General features: G+C 32.3%; 8 protein-coding genes across 22 annotated transcripts in view; 4 read left to right on the top strand and 4 right to left on the bottom strand.

Annotated features, from left to right (window-relative positions):
• l(1)G0196 (inositol hexakisphosphate and diphosphoinositol-pentakisphosphate kinase) overlaps positions 1-1,754 on the top strand; it is a 42,996-nt gene extending 41,242 nt beyond the window's left edge. For 13 of the 15 annotated variants that reach the window (XM_065510231.1, XM_065510232.1, XM_065510230.1 and 10 more), the window contains one exon: positions 1,054-1,754. In XM_065510231.1, the coding sequence (XP_065366303.1) occupies positions 1,054-1,469 (416 nt within the window). In that variant the 3' untranslated portion in view covers positions 1,470-1,754. The remainder of the gene's footprint in view (positions 1-1,053) is intronic. The other 2 variants (XM_065510235.1, XM_065510223.1) reach the window with 1 other exon arrangement.
• A 2,618-nt stretch (positions 1,755-4,372) lies between these two features.
• LOC135959165 (inositol hexakisphosphate and diphosphoinositol-pentakisphosphate kinase-like) lies at positions 4,373-6,085 on the top strand. Its single transcript, XM_065510237.1, has 2 exons — positions 4,373-4,882; positions 4,942-6,085. The coding sequence occupies exons 1-2, from the start codon at positions 4,592-4,594 to the stop codon at positions 5,905-5,907; spliced, it is 1,257 nt and encodes a 418-aa protein (XP_065366309.1). The 5' UTR covers positions 4,373-4,591; the 3' UTR covers positions 5,908-6,085.
• Positions 6,086-7,140: 1,055 nt separating this feature from the next.
• mst (misato mitochondrial distribution and morphology regulator) lies at positions 7,141-9,309 on the bottom strand. The gene is made up of 4 exons (XM_065510236.1): positions 9,176-9,309; positions 9,031-9,114; positions 8,332-8,971; positions 7,141-8,205 (listed from the first exon to the last, which is right to left on the bottom strand). Exons 1-4 carry the CDS (start codon positions 9,254-9,256, stop codon positions 7,292-7,294), a joined length of 1,719 nt encoding a protein of 572 aa, XP_065366308.1. The 5' UTR covers positions 9,257-9,309; the 3' UTR covers positions 7,141-7,291.
• A 318-nt stretch (positions 9,310-9,627) lies between these two features.
• Positions 9,628-10,215, bottom strand: LOC135959168 (mpv17-like protein). Its single transcript, XM_065510239.1, has one exon. The coding sequence runs from the start codon at positions 10,190-10,192 to the stop codon at positions 9,653-9,655; it is 540 nt and encodes a 179-aa protein (XP_065366311.1). The 5' UTR covers positions 10,193-10,215; the 3' UTR covers positions 9,628-9,652.
• Positions 10,216-10,286: 71 nt separating this feature from the next.
• Positions 10,287-11,084, bottom strand: LOC135959167 (mpv17-like protein). The gene has a single exon (XM_065510238.1). The coding sequence runs from the start codon at positions 11,028-11,030 to the stop codon at positions 10,491-10,493; it is 540 nt and encodes a 179-aa protein (XP_065366310.1). The 5' UTR covers positions 11,031-11,084; the 3' UTR covers positions 10,287-10,490.
• A 607-nt stretch (positions 11,085-11,691) lies between these two features.
• On the top strand, positions 11,692-12,285 carry LOC135958435 (mpv17-like protein). Its single transcript, XM_065509338.1, has one exon. The coding sequence runs from the start codon at positions 11,692-11,694 to the stop codon at positions 12,283-12,285; it is 594 nt and encodes a 197-aa protein (XP_065365410.1).
• Positions 12,286-13,520: 1,235 nt separating this feature from the next.
• Hlc (putative ATP-dependent RNA helicase DDX56) lies at positions 13,521-16,380 on the top strand. Its single transcript, XM_065508654.1, has 4 exons — positions 13,521-13,682; positions 13,746-14,488; positions 15,360-15,755; positions 15,816-16,380. Exons 1-4 carry the CDS (start codon positions 13,620-13,622, stop codon positions 16,255-16,257), a joined length of 1,644 nt encoding a protein of 547 aa, XP_065364726.1. The 5' UTR covers positions 13,521-13,619; the 3' UTR covers positions 16,258-16,380.
• Positions 16,381-18,210: 1,830 nt separating this feature from the next.
• a6 lies at positions 18,211-20,555 on the bottom strand. The gene has a single exon (XM_065507945.1). The coding sequence runs from the start codon at positions 20,188-20,190 to the stop codon at positions 18,910-18,912; it is 1,281 nt and encodes a 426-aa protein (XP_065364017.1). The 5' UTR covers positions 20,191-20,555; the 3' UTR covers positions 18,211-18,909.
• Between the last annotated feature and the right edge of the window lie 7,007 nt (positions 20,556-27,562).

Below are 27,562 nucleotides of genomic sequence, written 5' to 3'. Positions count from 1 at the left end.
AGTCAGAGATTCCAGATGGAATAATGTCATGACCAATAAGACCTGCCTTATACAATATCATAGTGTGACCTATCCGCAAGGGTTTTACCAAAGAAGACTCTGATAGTCTGAGTAATTTCCTGGCTGCCACACTCTCAACATATTTCTCAATGGGTAGTAGGTTTAGGATTATATCCAAGGCCGCCTGCGGGGTGCTACCTAAGGCACCTGTGGAAGGTTCCTAAATACTTGGCTCCCCCTGATAAACTCAGGTCAACACATACAAAATTCAGAGTGGGTCATTTAGTAAAAATAAAAAATAATACAAAACATCATTATTATATAATTTTAAACACATAACTGTCTATTAAAATCGTACGTGCAGTTTTCAAGATATTTTTTACTTTATAATTTTATAAAAAAAACTTTTTTTAACAGATTTTTCTCAAGAACGTAGAATTTAACAGAATGTTTTAAAAACTGTTTATGAATTTGAAATCTGTGGAAGTTAAGCTCTTAGATGAATAACATTTGTTATTTTAATATTTAAGGATGTTTGCACTCAACTATTAAAAAATATGAAATTTTAACCTATAGTTTTACTTAATATAACATATGAACTTTGAACCTATATAAAAACCAAACTAAAGCGAATTTCGAAATTCTGGAGAACTTTAAATTTTGTATGGCCATCATCAAAGGTTCAAAACTGAATTTTTTGATCGAAATTTTTCGTTTCGTCCCAATAACAAATTCAAACTTATTTGTATAAATAAGTTTTAGAAAATCTTAAATTTCCATCTAAATTCGTAAAGTTCTATCTACGAATGTCAATATTTCTGTATTTTGTTCGATATTAGTTGCAAATTTAATAAAATATATCTTTGAAACTTAAAATAATTTTGTTTTTCAAAATTATTTCAAGTTTAAATAGGAATTTATATTAAATTTCAATCTGCGCTTCCAAATCCGCTTTTTGCACTAATCAATAAATATGTGTGTGTGTCTTTCAATTTCATTCCCTCCCATTTAATCCATAATTATCACTTTTAAAACCACTATTCATTTGAAAAGTCTTCTCGTTAACAGTTCTGGATGGTTTTGGTGGAGTACCACCGATCCGGCCATTGGAAACATTACACAATGCATTGTCGCTCAAACAGCTGGATCATTTCCTAGAGAAAATGACTTCGGCACCGCTCTTTAAAACGCCCACATGCACGCCGCCCAAAAATCCTTCCACCCCATTGTCCATGATCACAACGACAACGCTGGAGGAGGAGCCATTGGCCAGCACGCCCACAAATCATGTGTGTCGCTGCAACGACAATAGTGTGGTGAATGATACGAATCCCGATAGATGTAGTATGTGCGGTCATCAGTTGCGACCCGCCATACCGGGTGCCGCCTCAACACCCTTAACACCAGCTGTTGAAGTCAATTTGATGATGAAATCAGTCAACGATAATGCCGGACCACTTTGTAAGTGATTTACAATTTGATTTTGTAAATGTACTCTCCTATTTGAATATAAACACACATATGTATAGCATAAATATTAATTAAATGGATATTAAATTAATCATTGAGTATTTGGCAAACAAAATTTAAACAAAACGCATCATAATTTATTTATTTATAATTGGTGTAATGTAATAAATTTTTTACCTAATTATGAGTTCATTTAATTTAATTAAATTACATTTATTGTATGCCTTTATTAAAGACATTATTTTGAAAATAAACAAATAAAATCACTGATGTATTTAAGATAATTTGCATATTTTTTATTTATTTATTTTGCACATTTGTTACAAATTACTAGATATTTTGCACATTTATTAATAATTTGTGGCAATATTTTATATTTAAGGGGCTTACGCATCCAAAAATTTGGCCTTTTTTAAAAAAATTAACTTATCAGCCCAATTATGAAAAAAAAAATCAACGGGAGATTTTCTCTTTTCTTTTCTTTTTAACATAGAATTTGAATAGGAAAAATGAGAAAAGGGAAAAAACTCACGGGAATTTTTTTTTCATAATTGGGCTGTAAAATTAATATAGATGAAAGAATTTTGTCTTTTAATGTTATCAGAATTCGAAATAGTGTTATTTTTTAGTTTTTTAGCTTTTGATATGTTAAAAAAGAACTGCTGCTAAAAAGGGAAATATTAGAGGGTGGACACTACTGATAATACTCTATACTAAGGCAATAATTTAAAAAAAAAACATTATTTAAAGACAGTTCTACGATAGATCAAAATTAATAAACTAAAAAAAGAGCAGCCATCATCCCAAAATAAATCTAATCAGAAGATATTTAAAAACCATACATAGGATAGGTTTCATGGGCAGCAACTTCCATTTCCCATAGAAACAGGTCAATTGCATCCGTTAATCTTCGATCCCGTTGCGTTACCCTGGTGATATCAGATATCGCCATCCTATTTCCCTGATCAAGGTGTGACCTTAGGTTGATCCCAGATACGTCACACAAACAAAACAGAGTAGAATTGCCAAGTAATCCGGTCTCCTTGCCCGATGATGCCTATCACGACAACTCCTGCTATAGTTGCTGAAAGCAATGCCCATTTTTATGGCAAATGTCCCTACAATTATAACGAACATCCGTGCTCAAATTTGATCAGGAGAAAACAAGATCAGTGACGCCGTTCTCCGAGTTAGGCCTCGTTGTCCCACAACACCTGGGCATTCATAGGTTAACAGAGATGTCGAATATACACCAGATTCACGATAATATCTTAGTCATTTTTCCGCCCTCCTAATAGCTGAAATCTCTTCATGCTCTACAATTGTAAGGCAATTAGAAACGGTCCTATATCCCATACCACTCCACAAAAAACTCCGCCTACCCTCATTCATCGAGTCGTCAGTATATACCCTCAGTCTTCTCCAGGTTGATAGGCACATGTTCCCTTCGTGGACATATATGTAGTATAGGTGATCCAAAATTGTAACATTTCCGTAGTAGCACATTGATCGCGGACACCCAATGTAAAACCTCATCACTGAGTTCAGTGTCTATTGTCTCCCTATCAAGTCATTCGGCAGTTAGTTCATCAACTTTGAAATTAGTTTTGATGGCATTGAACGTAACTATTCTTGTGCGGTTTTGTGATGTACTTCCCTCTCCATAGTTCTTTACTTTACTATAAAACCACAGAACGGTATGGTTTTAATTACGCCTCCAAAGATCCAATAGATTCCCTTGGAGTTCAAGCCATAGTTTTCGATAAAATTACATTTAATCCACAAGAGACACTCCATGTACTCAATAGTGTATGCGCTGATTCCATGTAGTTCGAAAATGTATGCAGATGTTTACCAGATTTTTCTATCGCACATTAAACCATCTTTATCCTTTATAAAATTTGAACAACTGAGTATTGGTTACCCATCCTAGACACACTATGAACCTATAGACGTCAGCATATGCACATAGCTGCCATAATGGAGTCGTTTTCCACGTTATTAAAACTCACTAGTGAATTAACCCATTCTTATAGGCGTGTTGCATAGATAATAGATTTCTTGACGGAGGAGTCATTCTCAGTTGTACGGCAATGATTCTTTCTAGAGTCTTAAGTAGAAAGTTTCCAAGACTGATGGATAGTATTTCGGGTCAGTGTCTGAAACGTTATCTCCCTTCGAAATTAAAACAATCTTACATCGATTCCAGCATACTAGGATAAAAATATGATGCCAAATAAAATATGGAATTAATGTGGATCTCAAGATGAGTCGATTCTTAATTGTTTTTAGACCATAGACAGCAGCTCGAACGTGTACTTGGCCAGTATGTATTGTCTGTAGTATTGACTCCTGATAAGCTTTTGGTGTCAGTAATAACTTCTGTCGATTCATATAGAGTTTTCCCAAAGATCACACTGTACGATAAGGATCTCATCATTAGATTAGTTTATCTGTACCAGCAAACCTTTTCTATTTCTTAGCAACAGACAGCAATTCTGTCAATCCTATTACAGTTTGGGTCCATGCAGAAGAATATGAATTATTCACCTAATCAGGTTTTTCAAATAATTTTCGAATAAGGTCAAATTTACCGCACACATACAAAGGAATAATATTATATTACCAGTATTTATGGGTAATAGCAGATTGGAGAATTAGATTTCTTAATATTAGATTAGATTTGCATTCAATTTAAAGGAATTTGAATTTTGCCTTATTGCATGTTATTATTTGTTGTTATGCAAAATGGATAAAATAATTTTATTTTATTATTTTCCAACACTGCTGCTCGTTTATTTCCTTTCAATATCATCCATACTATTCTCGTACATACATACAATAATACTTATATCTATTGAGTAATGCATTAATGTATAACATATAAAAATAATAATAATAACTACACAATAAATGGTAAATTACTCCAATTTCCCACGAGGAATATAAACTTTAATTCCGCCTTTTGTAAATTTTGTATATTTTTAAAATCGAACAAAAAAAAAAACAAAAATAATTTCCTTAAGTATGGAGCAAACAATCGAGTGTAGCTAGCAGTATTACAGAACCATCATCGCCAGCCGTATCGGATACCTGCTCGCAAGAGACACCAAGTTGTGATATGTCCATAAGTCTAACCAGCACAGAAGGCTACAATATGCCATCAACAGCGGCACAAAGACTTGCCAGATTCTTTCCACGTTTAGATGATGACCTGCATTCAGTAAGTGTTTATGCGCCCATAAATTTGGATTGTTTAGAAGGTGCCGAAACGGAATTGAGCTATGCTGGGGCAGTAGGTGGTTTAGCTGAAGGTGGATTTGATGCTAAAAGTGCCTGTTTGACTCCAGTTAGTTTTAATATGGATTTGAGTATTGTGGCCAATAAAGGATCGCTGACATTATCGGTAGATGTATGTGATATAACTTGCAATTTTTTTAAATTTACAACTTTATTAATTTTCCTTTTTAGGGTTTTGAGGATGACGATGATGCTACACCCTCAGCTGCCACTACACCCTCTTTGCCACGTGATGAGCCTCATTTGGAATTTTGTTACTGCTGTGAAGCTCACAGTTCTCAGGAGCAGCCACCCGATGATACTCAAAAATCCAACGAACTCTTTAACATAATGAGAAATAAACGTTTGGCGGCCAATGAGCGCAAGCAGCAATGCTACTGCCATGATGCTCCCCTGAGTGCTGGTCTACTTAATGCTGAAACTCCTACGGTTAGCATACGCAAGGCCTCTGATACCATATCGCCTAGGATACAAAAACAAATTAGTCTCTTCGAGAGTGGAGAACTGGAAAGACAAAAGGAATACTCTGCTTTACATGCCTCCATAAATTTTCCACAACCCAGTAGTTTACAATTGAAACAAGATGCACGCTTAAGAAAATTCGAAAACCTAACACAATCGACATCGAATTCCAATTTTCCCTTTGAAAGTAACACTTTGAAAAGGGTACCAAATAATGTCGAGGATTTTGTTGATGTCAATCTAACACAATCTTGTATAAATCTTAAATCGTCTGGCGTGGCCGCCTCTAACACTTCTTCTACCTGTAGTTCTCCCCAGCACAAAGTGATTTCGGTATTTCGTCCAGTTACTCAGTCTTGCTCAACAATGCCGCCAGAAGAGATAGACACAACTAGTGGTCCAGCCAGTCCCCGGCCTGGTGCTTTAATAGTTAAGGAAAAGTATATTGAACCGCCCAAACGTATAACGCGCAGCTTTCATGGCAAAACCCAATCAATGGATTCGGAGTTTCTATTCAATGAATTTTTACTAGTGCCAGCCCATTCGATGGCCGCCCAAAATTCTTCTAGCAGTGATACCGGCAGTGCTACCACTTCACCTTCGACACGTTCTAACAAACGTTTTACCACTACCAAAGTATTGGATGAAGATTTGGAGGATTTAAGTGAAAATTAAACTAAACACAAATTATAATTACGAATATTAAAACTCAATTTAGATTGATCTTATGTAATGTGCGAAATTTTGGAAAACTTAAAATGTTGTGTGTAAGTAGAGATAAATTGAAAATTGCAGTGACAACAAACAAATTTTAGAAAATTAATAAAGATGAAATATATTTTTGCGTGTAAAATTTAATGGCTATTTTTGTGATTTACTAATTATATTAAATAATGCTGACTGGGCTGAGGGAGTCAAGATTGTCAACTGTGGCAATAAAAATTCATAATTTACATTCAGCCTAATCATTAATACAAACTCCCCGTATTATTATTCATGATTTGGCTAATTATGACTTCAAGTCATAACTTAATGCCATGGGTTTTTTTGTACTGGAAAATTGTGAAGGCAAACAAAAAGGTACGATTTCTGATTTTCATTACTTTTTGATATTTAACTATGAGCTCTTTTCTGATTGGTTGAAAAGGCAAACATGATTGAAAGAATGGCATCGTATAAATGCAAGAGGATTTTCGTAGGGTTTTTAAACGAGAAACAAAAAAAGCCATGCCTTTAAATCACCATGTAAATGTCGCCTAACTCCGAAACAACAATAGTCTTTAAGGTAACCAAAAAGGTTTATTTATCCATTTCGCTTTGAGAACCATGTTTCTACAACGCAATTTGCTGTTGTTGGAAGTTCTTCCCTGGGGAAAAAAACAATCTTTGACCGATTGGGATTCGGGTCGTTCCGGACCGTTGATTCAATTATCATGGGAACGACGCAATTTGTAAGTGATTGCAGTGGCATAAGTCCAGTTAATAAAGTTGAGACAACCATAGCTGCATGTACTTTTTTTAACGATCACTAAAAATAATATACAGCCCAATTATGAATAAAAATATCTGCGGGAGTTATTTCCCCTTATTATGACATAAAATTTAGTTTGAAACCTATTCAAATTAATGTTTTAAAAACATATAAAATACTAGCTGTCTCGGCAAACGTTGTTCTGCCATAGCTCACATAAAGTTTGAAGACACCCACTATAATACTACTCCAGATATGCATTAATAAATGTTTACTTTGTATGGGAGGTGCCATGTCCATTGTACCTATATAGGTCAATTGTGAATCTAAACCATCCAGGGACCCATTCAAACACACACAACAAATTTCATCGAAATCAGCCCAGCCGTTAAGGAGGAGTTCAGTTACTAACACACGTACAGAAGAATTATATATATAAAGATATCATAAATCTTTTATTAATACAAAGTAATAACTTAATAAACACTTTTCAATTACATTAAGTATAAATTAAGCTTTACAAACTTACAATGTTTAGCCATCATTTAAATACTAAGTACCCGTACTTCTGCGCAATCTCTTTGTGAACTATAATTCGAAATTATCTTCATAATTGTCTTTAAACAATAAAATATTTTCCAACGCCTCTTTATATTCATCCTCATCTAAGCCACACGCTTTAAAACGATGCAACTTAGCTATTTTTATTCTCTTTGCCTCCCGGTGTAAAGCTTCTAAGGTGTCACCCAACTCACTGGACGATTGTATGGCTGCTACACAAGGCACCGTATTGACCTTGTCATCTTTAGCGCGTTTTTCATAGGGATTCACAAAACCTGAAGAAGTTAGGTTGTCGCCAAACATTTCACATGGATAAGGAATACGTGTAGGCATGGCGGCCTTTAATGAAGTAACATGTGCCATACCATTATGATTAGAACACTGCAAATACAATTGAAACATTTCAGATACTGAATCACAGCGGTATGCTGCCATGCGCATTTGATTTTGTGAAGCTTGGTCACGTGGCCGCTTTAAACGATCTGTGGGTATACCACGTACACTGAGTGATTGTATAACATAGTTGGTGCCTATTTTACAATTCGGTGTCAATGGTGTAAAGAGAGAACCTTCGAATTTATCCAAGCAATCAATAAGATCCATTTTATATTCCATATTAAAAGGTAAGGACAAAGCGGCAGAGGCTAATTTACGTCCATAATTATTGAGATCTCCACAAAAACCAGATAATGTATTAGTTGGGGGTGTGTTTCTTAAACGATAGCGCAAAGATATAGTATCCAAATATGAGGCTAATATGGCTGATGTTTGATAGAGATTATCATGTTGATATTGCAGCGAAGAAAATTCTCTGGCAGAGCCCAATTGTCGCCATACACGATCTTGTGTACTGAGAGGTATGAAAAGAGAGGCCTGCTCAATAAGTTGATTGAAGGTCAATAAACTATTGACGACACGTATAGAATCGGACATTGGTTCATCTAGAAAAAAATTAATAAAAGGTAATTTATCACTAGATAACAAAATAATCTGATTTCACAATTAGAAAGAAATTACTCCTAAAAATAATGTTCAGGCTTTTCTCACCAATAACGGTTTATACTAACCTGCATTTTCGTACAACATATTATTGGGCGAATAAACTGGCACCGCCATATTCGCTTTACCATACTCATCGTTCAAATGCTCCAAACATTTGGTAGCCAAACCAGAAAAACCATTAAATGAATCAAATATCGTTTGGAAACCTTGCAAAAAATCACACTCCTCCACATACTGACGTATACGATCACAAAAATCTTCCTCAAACTCTTCCGATTGCCATAGTTCAGTGCCGCGTGAGAAAGTGTCTAGTGTTTGCTTTTCGGTATCATGACGATATTGATGAACAATGTTGACGGTACGAGGATGATAGCGGGCATACAAAAAATCTGCCCATGTATCCACATTTTCCGCTAGATTATACTCTTTTTCCTCTATACTTATTTCAGGTTTATCTAGATCAGCTTGAAATTCATTTCTTGAAGTTTCTGGTTGGGCTACAACTTCTAGATCCGTAGGTTGCCAAACTAAATCTTCTCTAAGCTTTTTAACAGCCTCGTGTTCTGTTACATTTTCAGCTTGGGCTAGATCATCTAGACCTCCCCTTTTTAAGCTATTGCCATAAAGTTCTCCCTCGCGTGGTAAGTGTTTAAGGGAACCCTCCAAATCAACCAATAGCAGGCGTGGAGTGTAAGTGGTTTGTTTCTAATCAAAAATATATATATTTTTTAATAATTTCTTAATTGTTAATATAAAAAACTCACATTATGATTTACTCCTTGGCGATATAATACATCATGGCATATTTCTCCTGGTTCACCATACTGATCGTAACTAAATCCCGATTCCTTTGGAAGAGTATTAAAACATCTGTTTAAAATTTAGTTAATTTCATCTTATTATTCTTACTTGTATGTTCCACCAGTGGGCTCCTATATAGTTAGCATAATTACCAAATTGTAAAGTTAAAATTTCGCGTGTTTTGGACATTTTTTCTGGAAATAAAACTAATTTTTTCCTGGCTAGACAAGAGAAAAACTCAATTTAAATTGACATGTTAATAAAAAGTGCTACCAAGTTTGAAGGTTAAAAAATGTAAACAAACACAGAAGTTCAAGGCGAATTAATAAGGTGGCGAAATCACCCGGCAGATACAATATTAATTCGCCTTGCAGATGCTGAAGTTTTAGTCAATTATTTAACATTTTTATTACATAAATAAGAACAATAATAAGTTTTAAACATTTAACTAATTGTAATCTTTAAATATTTGTACAAAGTCAATATTATTTACTACAGTTTTTAACAATAAAATCCACGAAATAAAACATAAACAAACGTCAGCTGTAATTCGCCATTGCCATTGCGCCTTGTAAATGTTGACATTCACTGTTTAACATCTATTTCATCATTCAACATTTGGGATACAAAACAATTCCATACTACCGCTATCAGTTGCACAAATACCACTTGGTATTTTAAAGGTACAATACTAAAGTTGACCATTTGTATCGCTGGCCAAAAGATGTAGTTGTTCTTCATAATATCTGGATACTGAACTTTTATACGTTCCTTAATGGTATCACTGCTTTCCTCGTTTATCAGTCCCACTAGTGCAGTTATTGATAAATTTAAAGCTGGTGCCATAATGGCTTGATCTACCAAAACTTTTTTCACTGTACGTTGCAAACGCTGTTGTTTTATCGTTATGCTGCGATCCAACAGGCCAAACCAGTATTTTAGTACCGGTCCCACAAATAGGAAACCCAAAGAACTGTATTTTATTGTACGTACGTAATCCAGGTTTTTGAACTCCTTTTTCTCCACTACTGTTTGTGCCAGAATATCTCCTGCGGCCATTATACCGGCGGCTCGATAACATTCCGGTAAATAGGATGTTATGCGGGTTGCAGCTTTGGTGAACATGATAATGGCTAGAGAAATACTTTTTCTAGTTGGAATATTTACAAATAATTGTTAATCGCGAACTCGTTTAACAGACAAAGTATGTGCTGCGATATTCAGTATAAAATAACAATCTTTTATTACATAAATATATATGTATTTACAATGTTTTTAACCGCTTAATAAAAATAATTTTAAATTGTACAATATTAGTATTGAAAGTTATAAATTAAAATGTAAACAAAAGCCAGCTGTTGAATTCGCCTCCATAACACGTTCTTTGTTTACCATATGTACTTTTGTTCATAAACTAAAGAAATCACTGTTTCACTGCATTTTTATCATTTAGCAATTGTGATACAAAACAATTCCATATTACAGCCACCAGTTGCACAAATACCACCTGATATTTTAATGGCACAATACTAAAGTTTATCATTTGTACTGCTGGCCACAACATGTAATTGTTCTTCATAATATCAGGATACTGAACTTTTATACGTTCCTTAATGGTATCACTGCTCTCTTCGTTTATCACTCCTACCAGAGCTGTTATGGATAAATTCAGAGCTGGAGCCATAATGGCTTGATCTACCAACATTTTTTTCACTGTACGTTGTAGGCGATTTTGATTTGTTGATATGCTGCGGTCCAATAAAGCATACCAATATTTGAGTGTCGGTCCCACAAAAAGTAAACCCAGTGATCCAAATTTAATTGTGCGCACGTAATCGATGTCTTTGAAATCTTTTTTCTCAACCAAAGTTTGAGCTAGAACGTCTCCAGCAGCCATTATACCGGCAGCTCGTGAACCTTCAGCCAAATAGGGAGTAATACGGGATGCAGTTCTGGCGAACATGTTGATGGCAAGATAATAGATTTTCCTAGTTGGAATATTTACAATAAATAACAAATTTGTTGTGAAATTGGATTAGAATAATTAAATAAATAAAAGTGTTACCAAGTCTGCAAAAATGATTTCGCTGTAGATTTATGTAGATTTGATATTGCCAGACAGGAAAAATATAATATATTAATAGTTTTTTCCGTTACTTTTAAATGTATTTCAAAGTAACGGAAAATTGCTTGTTCATCATGTACCTGACTTTTCTAGTCAAATATTTTAAAATAACGGGAAACGTTAAATTGAAGTTTTATTTATATAAAAATAAATATAGGCTTTTGAATGAGAATTGGATATTTTGTATTCCTTGTTTCATATATAAATAGTTTCAAACAGATAATAAAATTCAAAGCCAAAATGTTTTATACATTATATTTAAAATACTTCTGAAGAAAATTCACTATTTTCGGTAAAAACACTCTTCATCCTTTAAAATGATTTTTAATTCTATAAAAAATCGCTATTTTTTATATGTATAGTCAACATTTTTAATTGTTAAATTTTCTATTTTATTATTTATAAAAATTGTACAAACGCTTTTATTTATTTTAAGCAAATAAAATCAAAATTGTATGTCTTAAAAATTATTAAAAAATTTAAAAAAAAGTCTAAAATTATGAGCGTATTTTCGGCTGGTCAAGTTAAATCTACAATAATTACCATTTTTCATTACGTGACCGGAAGTTGTCGTATTGCCTTTCTTATGGGAGCCGGAGATGTTCTAATGCAACATTATAATGGTGCCAAAGAAATCAAGCATATAAATTGGAAGCGTTCTGCAAAATTTGCTACAATTGGTTTGTGTTTTATGGGCCCCATTTTAACGTATTGGAAAAGTTTGGTTAGTATCATTGTTAATGCTAGTCACAGTCATACTACGCGAACTTTAAAACAACTATTTTGTGATCAAATTTATTTGGCGCCCTGTATTAATTTGGGTATTATTACAATGTCAAGTGTATTGGAAAATGAGTCTGTGGTGGAACTTGAAAAGCATATAAGTGAATATTTTCCGTATATAATTAAACGTCATTATATGTTGTGGCCTGGTGTACAATTCTTTGGTAGTCTATGTATACAGCCGACACTACAAATTGGTTTTGCTAACTTATTTGCTGTACTTTGGTATGCCTATTTATCGGGAATTTTACATAAAGATGAAGTGCTGCAAAAACCGAATAATAAATTGGAAAAATTGATTGTTGAATAAAAGTAAAGTAGGTATATACTCATGTAAAAATTGTGATTATTTGTTCTTGTGAAGAAAATTAAAATTATTGAAAAGATTTCAAACTGAATTTTATTTAATAAAACTTTTTATATTTTATTATCCAATTTAAATTTATAATGTGCTCTTCTGCTGCTTCCAAATTTAGTACCATAAAGATATTTATTCCATATATTTTGAAAAGCCTTAATAGTGGCATTATAATGGGTACTGCTGACATTTTATCTCAAACTTGTGTGGAAGAACGAGATTGGAGCGAAATTCACAAAAGACGTACAATTAAATATGCTTTAATAGGCGTGTTCTTTACTGGCCCTTTACTGGCTCGTTGGTCAACAATAATGCATAAATCTGTAGCCAAAAATGTTACACCTTTAGCCGAATCAATTCAAAAAACCCTTAATACACAAATATTTTTGGCTCCAACTTTAAATTTTGGGATTATTACTTTGACCGGGGTGCTAAATGGTATTTCGTTAACAAAAGCTAATTTGTGGAATATATTACATGAGGATTTTCTTAATATAATGGAAAAGAATTATATGATTTGGTTACCAGCACAATTTACAGGTTGTATAATACGTTGTTCGATGTTGAAAATTTTTGTTACTAATTTTGTATCTATATTTTGGTTTGCATATTTGTCTTCTGTGTTAATGGCAAAAAATTAAAAAGAAAATTAAATTAATAAAATGTCGAAGGCAATTTAGACTATAGTCTCTTGCCCAACAACATTTTTTTTCTTCCTTAACCCGAGCTTACCTCTGACTTCTACAAACACAAGCGACTTGCTTTATTCTGAAGACACAAACTTTTATATTTTTGCCCAGTTAGATTTTTGATTGGAACCACAGAGCTTTCGAACGATTTTATAAACATTTAGCGAATTATGATGAGTAATGTTAGCAACACTAAATTTGTGATATGGAGGGTTATCATTTCCTTGTACATTGTGCAATAAATAAGAAGCAGCCACTAACATATTTGCTAATTTAGCGTTTTTTATACAACCAAATTTTAATACTTTTAAAGAATTATAAATTTTGTTGTAAATAGCTAATAATAATAGAAGCGAATCTCAAAGTGAAATAAATTTAAAATTCTTATTAATTTTAATTGCCAACAAATTGTATTCAATAACAAACTTTGATTTTTTATCAAAAATTGTATTCAATATTTTTAAGCGTGTTTAATATAAAACCTGCAACGCATTTAGTTGTTTAATAGTAGGCATCACTGCACCACAACGTGCATTTGGGATTTTAGAATTTTTTGGAAAACATTTGTAGAAAAACAGTGAAATATTTTAAAATATAATGGCTGCCAAACGACAACTTAAACAATTCCATGAAATGGAATTAGATGATCGTATACTAAAGGTAATTTTTATAATAAACATGAAAATAATAGTTATTTACGTTAAATTTTATATTATTTTACAGGCCATTTCAAAATTAGGCTGGACCGAACCTACACTCATCCAGGAAGCCGCCATACCTTTATTGCTGGAAGGTAAAGATGTCATAGTTAAGGCCAGAACAGGTTCCGGCAAAACAGCAGCCTTTGCTTTGCCGTTAATACAAAAAATTCTAAATTCCAAAATGAATGCTGACGAACAGTGCACCAGTGCTTTAGTGTTGGCACCCAGCAAGGAACTCTGCCAACAGACCCGCAATGCCATGGAACAAATGAGTGAAAAATGTGGCAAAGTATTGCGCGTAGTAGATCTTTCCTCAACGGATGTGGTGGCACAACGCCATCTGCTGTCCGAAAGACCCGATGTTATAATTACTACACCAGCCAAGGTATTATCACATTTACAGTCAGGAGCCATGGATTTGAAACGTTTGGAGACATTGGTGGTGGATGAGGCAGATTTGGTATTTTCTTTTGGTTTCGAAAAGGATTTCAAAAAATTGGTGGAATATTTGCCAGCCATTTACCAGGCCGTTTTGGTTTCAGCCACCATTACCGATGATGTGATGAACATGAAGAATGTCATCTTGAATAATCCGGTTATCTTGAAATTGGAAGAACCAGAATTGGTACCAGAAAGTCAACTGTCACATCAGCGTATATTGGCTGAGGAGAACGATAAACCAGCGATTTTGTATGCATTGCTAAAGTTGCGTCTGATACGTGGTAAAAATGTGATTTTTGTCAATACCGTGGATCGCTGTTATAAGTAAGTTAATTTTTGTTTGTATTTCTTAAGTAATTTTGATCAATTTTACCTTAGTTTTGTGTATATATAAGTTTGGCATTCCGTTTAAATTTTGCGTCCCGATAGATTATTAATATTCAAGATCGTAATAGGTAGCGCAGCCTATATAGCCATATGTCTGTTGAAATCAACTTTCCGAAGCCCCCAAATAACTTACATACATGATTGATACATCAATATATCCGCTATAGACCGGTTCGGTTTCTATTTAAATTCGGATAAATCTACCTTAAACTAGATTACTAAGTCATTAACATAGACAATATGGATAAATAATGATAGACATTTCAAAGTTCTTTCCAACGAAGTATATAACGCCATAGAAATTCGGATCGCCAAAGGGTCAAAATACGCAAAAATCTTTTTTCAAATCTAATTTTTTTACCGAAAATTTTTTCATCAAAAACCATTTTTATTTTAACAAAATATAATTTCTTTTACTAAAAAAATATTTTTCACCAATAAAATTTTTTTAACAAAAATATTTTTCTTACCCTTCAACATGTGTGGTAAAAGTTTGTTCATCTTTTTTCGATAAAATTTGTTTTACCACATTTTTGTTTTTAATATATTTCTTAAAGTATACTTTAATGTAGGGTATATAAGATTCGGCAAGGCTGAATATTGCACTCTTCAGCTTTATTTCAATTTGAAATTTTCAAATGATGAAAAATTAGTTATCGATGTTAAAATGAAGAGGCATCTGTTTAACAGTTGGCCTCTAAATGATTTACATTACTAATCTTCTCTCTGATGAAACATTTTAACAACTCGAAGCCTCTGATTATTTGAAAACATTTTCATTCTAAAATATTTATATCTTCTTTTACAGATTAAAATTGTTCTTGGAACAATTTAGCATAAAGTCCTGTGTCCTAAACTCTGAATTGCCAGCCAAAATCCGTATACACACCATCAATCAATTCAATCAGGGTATTTATGATTTCATCATAGCCTCTGATGAGCATATGTTGGAAAATCCGGGCCGCAATAAATCCGATCGTGAATCTGGAGCTTCTAGAGGCATTGATTTTCATTGTGTTTCAAATGTTATTAACTTTGATTTCCCACAAGATGTCAGTTCGTATATACATCGTGCTGGGCGTACAGCTAGAGGTAATAACAAGGGTACTGTGTTGTCATTTGTTAGCATCAAAGATGCCAAAATCAATGAGTCAGTAGAAGAACGTCTAAAGGAGGGTTATATGAGTGATGAACAAGTAATCAAGTGAGTTGTTGGATTTTAATACATTAATTATTTTGAACTAATTTATTTTTTTTTTGTTAGAAATTACCAATTCAAAATGGAAGAAGTAGAACCCTTCCGTTATCGCGCCCGCGATGCCTGGCGTGCTGTTACCCGTATTGCTGTCCATGAGGCTCGTGTGAAAGAAATCAAAATCGAAATTTTCAACAGTGAAAAATTAAAGGGTTTCTTTAATGAAAACGCCCGTGATTTGCAAGTTTTACGTCATGACAAACCTTTGAAGACGGTGAAAGTTCAACCACATTTATCACAAGTTCCTGAGTATATAGTACCCAAAGCCTTAAAACGTTTAGCTACCACAACGATATCCTCAACTAACAACAAGACTCCACGTTATTTCCAATCCTCCGCTAAGGCCGCCTATGAAAGTCAATCCAGTAATCCTTTATTGGTTAGTGAAGTTGATTTTGGCAAAAAATCCGGAGGCAGAGGCGGCAAGGGTGGCAAACGTCATAAGAAGTAATATTACAGTTAGAGGATTTTATAATTATGTCTGTATGTTTTAAGTAGCTTGTTTGTAGTTTTAGAAGTTAAGTTTTCTTTGTGTATAGAAATATATGTGGATTTATACATATTTTGACTTAAATTGTGTTGTTTTTATTATACCATTCTCCATGAGTGGTAAGGATATATATAAATTTGTCCTTCCGTTTGTAATGTAAACATATTTAATTCGCCGTTCCATAAAGTATTCTGGATCGTTATAGATAGAGACGTCCGTCTGTCGAAATTTTCAACTTTCCGAAGCCCCCAATTAACTAATACATATGACTGATACATCAATATAACAATGCTATTTAATATCAAGAAACTCGGCGTAAAATGCATTGATTAATGGCCATAGGCATATGGTAGAACTAGAGGCGCGACTGCGAACAAATAAAAACTGACAGTTGCCACCATTTGCATGAATAATATATAACATCTTCCGATTGGGTGGCACATTTTAAACACCCAAGTACACCTTTTTTCTGAAATGTATCTGTGGGACTATAAATCTAATATTTTAGTTTAGATGAGCTCGCTTAACATCAGATAACAGATGATGGATGTATCTTCATCCAAGACATGTTTCGATTTTGAAGCATTGAATATTTATTCAAAGCAGTAACCGATCAAAAGGAGTAGCGTATCCGAACAAACATTTTTTTTTATCGCTCAGTTAAATTGATGTACATGTGGATTCCATTTTCAGGACATCAAAATAAAATAATTTTTTTAGAAAACGAGAACGTTAATGGGATTCGGTTTAGAAAACAAGTGGGTTAATGTTTAATTTGTTTATAAAAATGGCGGTCCAGTCGTTATTGTGCTGGATCAAAGAATTTCCTTATTAGTTTCAAAGGAAAATTATGAAATTTGGATATATTCAGCTCAATTATGAATAAAAATTCCTTGGGAGCTTTTTTACCTTTTCTTATTTTTAACATTGAATTTGAAAAATATGCCGAGGAATTTTTTTTCATAATTGGGCTGATTAACTTTGAATTGGCGATGCATAATAAAAATATTTTTCGATCGACAAGATTTTGGATCTATATTAACGAGGTTACCGTATAGTGTAGAGAATTTTTTTGTAATAAAATTTAAGCAATACAAATATTCTCAAAAAAGAATTGCTCACTATGTTCAGCACTCTGGATTACTTGAGTTTTGTAAACTTGTAGGTCTTCCTACACTTATGCTCTCGTCAAATTTGTTTACCTTACCTTATTTTATATACTTGTATTCTATTTTCTTTTTATTTCATTTTACCCCCATCAAACTAATGGTATATATTAATTTTTAAAATATTCACATTTATGTAATTTTAATTTATTTCATAAATATATTATTTTTATTGATATATATCACTTAAATACATATGCATGTATATATACTTAATAATGTTTAGTTGTTTTTTTTTAGTTTTCAAAATTTAGTTTTAAAAAGATAAATTATTAACGATATTTTCTTTTTTTTTTGTACGATAGGTTTTTAATCCAAAATGTTAATATGTTGTTAAAAAAAATAAATATAAAGCAAGCAAATAAAAAAAAAATCGAGTAAAAAAGGCTTATGTTTAAGAAAAAGAAATAAACTAAAGTTTAAAGTAAATACCAAACAAATAAGAGACATTTTTGAGAGCAATTTATAATAAATAAATCTCAATCATTTACTTTAAACTTATGCAAATTATTTCTAGGCATGTTAAACCTTTGAAGAAAGTAGTAAAAATGAGTTCTTCTAATATTCGATAAATACTAAATTGTTAGTTAAATACTTGCGACATAATGTTACAACCTTCTTTCAATTGCTAAACACCAAGTTTTTAAATGTAAGAAAATTTTAATTAATAAATTAGAAATACATATTGATAATGACAATTTCATGAATCAATATTTTTTTCTTTAGTAACGGCGGCAAACAAATTTGTAAAATCCATTTTTAATTTAAAAAAATATGAACAACAAAGAAATACAATATTAGTATTGAAATATGTACAAAGCTCTCCAGTAGCGTTACATATTTTATTACCTATAAATGTATAATTTAAAATAATTTTCTATAAGAATTAAACTTTTCTTTATATATATTTTCTTTATGTATATCTTGTTAAACCATGTTCTTGCCGTTTATGAAAACCGATTCATACTGCTTGTTTGAATTATAATTTTAAATGCAAAAATTCTATTTATAAAATGGATACTTTTTAAACAATTAATTAGTAATAGGATGGATATTAATTCATTTGTATTCTTACAATTGATAATGTTGCTTGAAAGAAAGGTTTTTTAAAAAAATATATATTTTCAAATACGACTTGAAAATTAAAGTTTAGCTTAAAAATAAGGAATACACTTAGTAAATTAAAAAAGAAAGGAGAATTGTTGGCTTAAACCATATATAAGTATGGCTTAATAAAAGGTCGGCCTAAACAGACATAGATGACAAGAAAATAAAATTCAAATTACCTAAAAAAATATAAAAATATATATGCACTACGTAACTAATAAAAAAAGTAAAGGGAGGGATTTATTTTAAAGGAATGAATAATTGTTTAATGGACAGTTTGGGGGGTTAGGGGGGACGTATGTATTTTAAGATGACTCGATTCATGATGACGTTACTTATTTTAACCCAATTTAAGTTTTCTAGGTTCTGTTGTATGATTAGTGTTTTGTTGCCTCATGGGCACCGGTGCTATCGACACATTTACAGGTAACTTTTGCAAAAAGGCGGGACTAAGTATGGGCTCATGCTGGCGATTCTTGTGGCGGGTTTCGTCTTCATCGTCTGAGATCAATGAAATGCTTAAATCGCTGGATAGTTTTAGAGATATGGGTGCCTGAGGCGGTGATACCACAGGTGGCTGTTGTACCATACCTTTACGTCTTTGCGGTGATATTTTCTGTTGGCCATCAGCGAATTCGGGTATGCCGCAAGAAGCCAAACCTTCTCTGAGTTTGGTAAGGGACAATTCATAAATACGATTGGCTATCACGGTATGAACTGTCGTTTCATCGGGTAGCATGGGAAATACTTCCTGATGCGCCGCAGCAGGATTGGAAGTATTTAGCGTTGAACTACGACTGGCACATGCGGTTGCGTTTAGAGAACGGGGCACCAATGATATGGTTACCTCTTCATCGACTTGCATGGTATTTTGTTGAGGCAGGCAGGGTATTTGAGAGGAGGTAGGACATGTCACTGATAGATCAGGCGGCTGTAATATCCCCATAGACAATGTATGTGGTAGTGATGGTGGTGGTAGCATTATCTGGGGCACATCGTTGCTATCATCGCTCAATACTATAGATTCAGAATTCATTAGAATGGGAGTCTTGGGTGGAGCCGGCAATGAACGTCGCTTTTGAGGTCTTGATTTACGTTTGCGAGGTTGTTGTTGTGGCTTGGACACCAATAATAGAGGTTGCTGTGTCATCTTTATCTGTGGCATTTGCCGTTGATTAGTTGAAATCGGCACTAAAGGCGGCGGATTTTTTGCCCTCTCCACGGGCATTAAACCCAATATTGCCGCTCTTTCCAAACACATACGTTCAGGATAAACACTCACAGGATTCTTTGCATCACTACTTGCTGCCTCGTCGTCGGAGAGTAGATCAATGGTCACATCAGCCTGCAAATAATGCAAGTTCTGTCTATACACCTCAGTCTTGCGATTGTTCTTTTGTGGGGTAGCTCGATTGTTGCGATAGGCATTCCGTAAATACTCCCCATATTTGGAACGTTTCAATTTTAAACGTTTATTGTGGCATAATGTATAAGCTGAGATATGAAATGGATTGGAATGTTTGATAACTATTGAGTTATTGTTGAGCGGCTGCTGGTGTTGGTGATGTTGTTGCGGCGGTTGTTGTTGAGTATGTTGTTTTTCGGGAACTTTTGGTGCCATGACTGTTTGTGTTCTTTTTCTATTATTAAACAAATTATTCTTCTACACACTCGTACATGTCTGTCTGTTTTTTACCGCCTTAAATATTTGTAGTACAAAAAACTCTTTTAATTCTTTCACGTTTGTTTATTTTCATGAGTAATTTCATTTAATTATTAAATTTCACAAATATTGCAACCACCAAAGAAGTACAGTTTTGTTTGTTTTCCTTTTTTTCATTGCGTTTACACTTGCATAATGTTTTTTCGGCAATTTTAACTACATTTCTCTTAATTTTTTATTTAAAATAATAAAAATATTGTAATTATTTATTAATCAATAATATATAATTATTTTAGTTAGAATTTCTTAAGAATTTGATAGATTTTCATTAAATTATGCACTTTTTGTTACATCTGCTTTACACTTTCTTCGCTATTTGTTATGAAAAATACAATGTGAATAGATAACGAAAAACAAATTCTGCGACAGAAAACCTCTTCAAACCGTCACCTCACACGAACACACGTAAACCTTACCTGACTGACAATTTGACTTTTCCCTGCTTCACCATGACTGACAAACACACCATGTAATTTAGATGGGGTGTTTGAAAGGTCTGACTGACAAGCAGGATTTTGCTGCGCTGTGGCAGCGCAGTGGAAATCTTGAAAAACAAATACAAAATACAACTCTGTAGGTAAAAAGTAATCGTTACTAGGGTTCTATAAGTCGATTGTTCGAATAATCGACTTTTTGCTGAAAAAAGTCGAAATCGACTTTTTGGTCGGAAAAAAGTCGAACAATCGATTATGTTATCTCAAAAGTCGAATAGTCGATAAGAGTCGAATAGAAGATAAAAGTCGACTTTTTAGATTGTTAAAAAATATTGCACTTGCATTTTTTGTAGTGTATGCTAATATATGTAATAAATGTTTATAAAATAAAGCTTTTTCTACACAAAAATTCTTACAACATTCTTCTAACTATTATCGCCATGATAAATTTCATTTTTATTGCTAAACATTACAAAAGGCGCATCAATAAATGTAGAAACTATATATTTTTTACAAGAAATGGTAAAAAGTTGAAAAAAGTCGAAAATAGTCGGAAAGTCGAAATAGTCTAAAAAAGTCGATTTAACTAAAAAGTCGAAAGTTCGGAAAGTCGACTTTTATAAATTACCAAAAGTCGAAAGTTCGAAAAGTCGACTTTTTAAAAAACGAAAAAAGTCGAAAGTTCGAAAGGTCGAAAAGTCTACTTTTTGTTTCAGCTATAGAACCCTAGTAAGTACTAGGGTCGATTTCGACTTTTTGGTCGGAAAAAAGTCTAACAATCGATTATGTTATCTCAAAAGTCGAACAGTCGATAAAAGTCGAAAATAGTCGATAAGAGTCGAATAGAAGATAAAAGTCGACTTTTTATATTAGAAAATATTGCACTTGCATTTTTTGATTTAAAAAAAAGCTTTTTCTACACAAAAATTCTTACAACATTCTTCTAACTATTATCGCCATTATAAATTTAATTTTTATAGCTAAACATTACAAAAGGCGCATCAATAAATGTAGAAACCAGTCGAAAGTTCGAAAAGTCGACTTTTCATAAATTACCAAAAGTCGAAAAGTCGACTTTTTAAAAAACGGAAAAAGTCGAAAGGTCGAAAAGTCGACTTTTTGTTTCAGCTATAGAACCCTCGTTAAAAATGTAAACATGTTAGGTATTGCCATTTGGACATATTATCTTTATCATTGCCAGGTTAATATTTTAAGACTAAGGAAATTTAAGAGTTGCCAGAGTTAATAAGAGAAAATTTTAAAGTTCGTTTAAAAACTAATTAATTATTTGAAAGAACATAATTCTTAACTATGCAATTCTTAAATATATTCGTTTCCATTAACAACTTTGTTATCGCTACATTTTTAAAGTATTATTATTATTTTGTATTAATTTATATTAAAAATTTTTATATATTATTTTGTCATAATTAAAATCATTTTTATAATTTTAAATGTATTATTGTTGAGTAGAATATAAGCCATATTTGGCCCAATGGGCTTGGTTTTGAATTTAAATAAATAAAAATAAAAAAAAGGAAAATTTAATTTTTTTTTTAATTTAAGAATTTGAATAAATAAAAAGAAGAAGACGAACACGGATGGATAAAGAAGATAAACAGAAAAACAAACGCCGCACAGTGGCTCATTTTCGTTTATCATCGGCCAAAACTCTGTAACTTTTGAACCGATAGAGATATTTTAGAAATTTTTTGGTGGACAGATAACTTCTTGAATTTTTCTCCAGTTTTAATTTCATTAAAATCGGTTCAGAAGTTTTTGCGCAATTTAAGGTTAAAGTTGAACTTTTAATTTTTTATAGCATTTAGTATGAAATGAATGAAAATAACTAATAATGGACCGATCATCATAAAATTAGGTAACATTAATTCAGTTCATATAAAACTTATTTGGAGCAAAATTTGTGTAGATACATAGGGTAAACGCTCCTATAGTCGGCATGACCCAGTAGTCGGCATTTTTGACTTAAAAGCTTAATAAATAAGAATAACGATAATTTTATACAAAAGTAAGATTTAACTTTAATTAAACATACACTCATTTATCTTTATGTAATGTTTAAATTTGGGTGAGATGAGTATTTTCATCTATTTTTATCCTCATTAAGTGACCATCTTTCAACTGGTGCGGAAGTGCCTGTTTTTTAAGAAATTTTTTAGTGGCAAGGCCAACTAAAACAAGTTAGTAACCATATCAATTTAAGTAATATTTTTACCAGAGTGGTGTTAACAGATAAAACTTTGTTTAAATATTACATACAATGTGAAAGTTTTCACAAAAAATATTTTTTTTGGTTATTTTAATTGATGCCGTCATTAGGAACAAAAATTTCTATGATTTTCAATAGTCGGCATAGTGATGCCGACTTCAGGAAAATTGCTAATTTTTTGTATTAAGCTCAAATTCTACAAATTTGTTTATTACTCATCTCTCTTGACAATAGATTTGGAGAAAATGAGTTTGAAATGAGTTTACCCAATAGTCGGCACAGTTTTAATTGAGCATTTTAAGAACTGCCGAGTATAGGAGACCAAGCATGCTGAACTCGGCAGCAGCTTTTTATTTGACTGGAGATCGTTAAACAGAGTAATATTTAGAGATTCAGTAGGTATTATTAATTCTAACATCTTAGAATTCCAAATATGGACACTCCAGAAAAAAAACCCATGCACCAATATCCTGAAAAAGCCTTAAAATATTTTCTATGCGAGAGAAGGCCCGATTTCTGTATTAGGTGCCAGTAAACAATATGGAGTTCCGCGTTCAAAAATATAGGACAAATTATACGGTTGCGAAGGTCCTATGAGAATGGGGCCGCAAACAGTGTTATCTAATTCCAAAGAAAGTGAGGATTAACTTAACACGGTTCAATCAATCGTGAAGGAAGAGCAGCAAACCACACCATTTGTATATGATCTACCCGGAAAGAAATGGTATAAAGGGGTTTTTAAACTGTTCTCTCTAAAATAATCATGTAAGGTACCTTAATAAACAGGCTCTTTACTAAATCAGTTGAGAAAAGAAACGGATTTGGATCTAGCTTTTGAAATAGTCAACCGACTAGCTCCTAATATGAGCGTAGAATTGATTCCGATGACATTATCGAAGAGAACAATAACTTAAAAATAAATTATCAAACTATTGAAATTGTGAGTAATCTTACCATAGAGGCAGGCACGTTCATAATTAACAAGGAAAAGTTGAAAATATGGTAGTATCGCCAACTTTAGCTGCAGAAAATCACAATGAAACGTTGAAACCTATTCACTACTCATCTCCAACTTTATCAAATAATTATTCAAATACTTGGTTTCAGCCTTTTAACTGTTCAAGTCCAATCCCAACAAGTTGTAGTTGTACATTTCAAATGTTTTCAAAGTTTTTTAATAATAGTATGGTCACTGGGATATTGTATATGATTGCGGTAACCATAATATGTTTACGTTACCTTTAACATGATTGTAAATAAATATATATTTATGGCAATCATTTTCATGATAATGATTTATCATAATATGTTGATCTCAGAATATGATAACCATAATCCTAGAACAACACAATATGTTGAAGTATTACATCATAAACATGGTTGCCACAAACACATAAATATTTACTACAATCATATGTATATATGATTGCTACAATTATGTGAATGGTAACTTAAACATAAAATAAACATAAATGGTTACCGCAAACATATACATAATTACAGTGATAATAGAAAAATAAAATAAACCAAAACAAATTAAAAAAGGAAGATAAAACGAGTTAGGGGCACATGTGAAGAGGATTTGGACACAGATCCTGAGGATGATGGTCTAAAAACGTAGGATATGATATTTGCCCACAGTGGTTTCACCTCAAATGCACTAATTTATGTTTTTTATTAGTATTTATTTAAATGGCTGATATTTTAAATAAAAAATAACTTGAATTCTTTTAAGATTTTATTCTTTCCTTAATAAAAAATGCTATGCCGACAATTGGGTCACAAATTGCCGACATTAGGATCAAGGGTGCCGACTTCGGGTACAAATCGTGTTTTTTCAAAAAAACGTAAATTGCTCAAATTTAATAAAAACTGCTTGAAAAGAATTAATTGAGTCTAAAACTATACAAATTACTAAACAAGAATAACCCATTTACATCCCAATACCATGTTCGCACTCATAATGGTATCACTTTAAAAACTGAAAAAAGTTAAACTGCCGACTACTGGTGCATTCACCCTATACAAATTAACCATTTACGACCGATAAAGTATAACTTCGGGAGAACATTTGTATGGGTGCTAGGTGAAATAGTGGACCGAATTCAGTAATTTTCAATAGACTTCGTTCTCGGGCCGAAAAAATTTATGTACCAAATTTTATCGCAATATCTTCAAAATTGCGACTTGTACTTTGCACCAGTCATATGAACAAATAAAATAAAAATAGAACAAAAATTTGGGAGTAATTTTATTCAAATGAAAAAAGTGTTCAACAAACAGGTCAAAACAGGTCAACAAGTATATATAGGCTTAAAGAGGATACTTTGGACTTTCTCCTGGTTGTAAAATTTGTTTAACCCCTTTTGACCCTAAGCACTTTTATTCCATTGAAATTCAAATTTGGCTAAAATATAGTATCTGAGAAAAAAATTAATAACACATCAGGTGTAAACGGTAAAGTGACAAATCATATCAGCTCTTAAAGACTATTATCCTACCAACATAACAAAAGAAAAATCATCCAATTATCTGTAATAGTTTGCGAGTAATGATAATTTACTTCTGATCAAATTTACAAAAATCACATTTTTATAAAATGACATAAAATATTTGACTTTAACAGCATGCCACGCACACAATTGACAATATTTTTATCTAATTTTTTGGCTACCATAGTTTCAATGTGTTTACTATTGAATGGCATTAAAATTTTTGAAATCGGAGTTAACAAAAAGTTGGACCTTTGGCCGATGAAATTGAGATATGAGCCACCGTGCGCCGGTCGTCAAGTCAGTGAGTGAATTTAATTTTTTTTTAAATTTTATCATTTAATGCTGAAAAAAAGTAGTGTAAAAAAAATTGTGGTCGTCACAAAATCCAATAGTATGGTTTGGATCTGTGTAACATTTTGGTTCGATATCGATATTTTTAAGATTTTTATTTGGGTGAATGTGTTTTTCGCAATTTGTTCTTATATGTAACATGTAACAAATTATGGACCGATCTTTATAAAATTAGGTGTGGCGATACTTGCGTACTTAAGAGTTAAAAATTTAGCCATTAAAAAATTGTTTGCAGTTTAATTTGAAAGAATATAAATGTGTACGTAATTGTCGTTCTAATGATATATAAAATATCGCTGGCTTAACATGCAAAGGCTCTAAGTCCACTTTTTTAGAAATTGAGATTTTAATGCAGTAATGTACAATAAGTAAAAATACATTGATTACAAAGAAAAAAATTGGAGTTATCTCGCATTTTGTTGTTGTTTTGTAGTGATGAGCAAAAGCGCTTAGTCCAATTTAACACAATTTATCACAAGAAAAAGGTCTAACTCCCTATAAAAAGTACAGTTTAACCATTTCTGTCAAATTGTTCTATGACATTTATTAAAACAAGTAAGAAAAAATGGTCGGTCATGCCCAACCATTTTTTTCTTTTAAAACAAAGAAAAATACCAAAAAATTGCTTTTACAGAACTCAAAAATATTTACGCAAAAAAAAGTTTGAATGTTTTTTGTCTCTATTGTAAAATTTTAAAATATGGACAAAAATAAAAGACAAAAATTGGTTAAAAAATTTTAAAGTTATTAAAAATTTCCCAGGCTATTAACGTGTCTCAGGCCACTAGAACAAGAAATGTAAAAAAAAAATTAACATAGTTTTAGAAATCTTATATATAAATAGGCCACAAGTTTTTTTGTGGTACACTTTTAAGTATGTTATTGTCCTTTAATCATGGTTTAAAAGATTATTTAAAAAAAATTATTTCCATAAAAGTGTTAAAAAGCGTTCTAAACGTGAAAAAATATTTTTGCGTATACTCAAAGTAACTGTATAATTTCGTTATTAGTGGTCGAATTTTGACCACCAGGCGATCCTAGTATTAAAATATATGATTATATTTTCATGACTTAAAAAATTACACACAGTGTAATTTAAAATTTTTTTTCATTATTCTAAACCATCTAATAATGAGAAGTTCTCAAAATCATTGTTTTAAAATTCCAGAAAATTTTTAGTCTGACCTCGTAATTAAAAACATAAAGATGCTTAGAGTCATGAGCCAAGAACAAACACCCTGGTTCAAAGTCATTTAAAATGGCTGGTTGGTTACTTTAATGCGAATGGTTGGTTGGTTGGTTGACTTTGTATTTAATGACTTGACGACCGGCGCACGGTGGCTCATATCTCAATTTCATCGGCCAAAGGTCCAACTTTTTGTTAACTCCGATTTCAAAAATTTTAATGCCATTCAATAGTAAACACATTGAAACTATGGTAGCCAAAAAATTACTTGTATATGAGTTTTTGTCTCCGTAGGATACAATTAACCTATCCGCAGTTATGACCAACAAAATTTAATTTTTTTAATGGCAGTTTAAAAACGCCATTTTCAATTTATTAAAAATTTTGTTAAACAAATTTCATAATTCATCACATTCGGATTTACTGAGAACTAGCTGACCCGACAGACGATGTCCTGTGAAAATTAAAAAAATGATTGTGTTCGATTTGTGAATTTGAGAGAAGCAGTTTGAAATGGGTAAAAATAATTAAAAATAAAAAAAAACGTATTGTTGAATGATAATTTTTATTCATA

The sequence above is a fragment of the Calliphora vicina genome, chromosome 4 (assembly GCF_958450345.1).
Source record: "Calliphora vicina chromosome 4, idCalVici1.1, whole genome shotgun sequence".
Lineage (NCBI taxonomy): Eukaryota > Metazoa > Arthropoda > Insecta > Diptera > Calliphoridae > Calliphora > Calliphora vicina.
This window is presented reverse-complemented; position numbering and strand designations above follow the sequence as displayed.

What these genes read in the sequence shown, in the direction of transcription:
- LOC135959165 (XM_065510237.1), top strand. Translation starts at nt 4,592, where the DNA reads ATGTCCATAAGTCTAACCAGCACAGAAGGCTACAATATGCCATCAACA. An exon ending in CGCTGACATTATCGGTAGAT is followed by an intron (nt 4,883 to 4,941) that starts GTATGTGATATA and finishes TTTCCTTTTTAG; the next exon opens with GGTTTTGAGGATGACGATGA.
- LOC135959168 (XM_065510239.1), bottom strand. Translation starts at nt 10,192, where the DNA reads ATGTTCACCAAAGCTGCAACCCGCATAACATCCTATTTACCGGAATGT.
- Hlc (XM_065508654.1), top strand. Translation starts at nt 13,620, where the DNA reads ATGGCTGCCAAACGACAACTTAAACAATTCCATGAAATGGAATTAGAT. An exon ending in TAGATGATCGTATACTAAAG is followed by an intron (nt 13,683 to 13,745) that starts GTAATTTTTATA and finishes ATTATTTTACAG; the next exon opens with GCCATTTCAAAATTAGGCTG. An exon ending in AGTGATGAACAAGTAATCAA is followed by an intron (nt 15,756 to 15,815) that starts GTGAGTTGTTGG and finishes TTTTTTTGTTAG; the next exon opens with AAATTACCAATTCAAAATGG.
- LOC135959167 (XM_065510238.1), bottom strand. Translation starts at nt 11,030, where the DNA reads ATGTTCGCCAGAACTGCATCCCGTATTACTCCCTATTTGGCTGAAGGT.
- mst (XM_065510236.1), bottom strand. Translation starts at nt 9,256, where the DNA reads ATGTCCAAAACACGCGAAATTTTAACTTTACAATTTGGTAATTATGCT. An exon ending in GCCAAGGAGTAAATCATAAT is followed by an intron (nt 8,972 to 9,030) that starts GTGAGTTTTTTA and finishes ATTTTTGATTAG; the next exon opens with AAACAAACCACTTACACTCC. An exon ending in TATGTTGTACGAAAATGCAG is followed by an intron (nt 8,206 to 8,331) that starts GTTAGTATAAAC and finishes ATTTTTTTCTAG; the next exon opens with ATGAACCAATGTCCGATTCT.
- a6 (XM_065507945.1), bottom strand. Translation starts at nt 20,190, where the DNA reads ATGGCACCAAAAGTTCCCGAAAAACAACATACTCAACAACAACCGCCG.
- LOC135958435 (XM_065509338.1), top strand. Translation starts at nt 11,692, where the DNA reads ATGAGCGTATTTTCGGCTGGTCAAGTTAAATCTACAATAATTACCATT.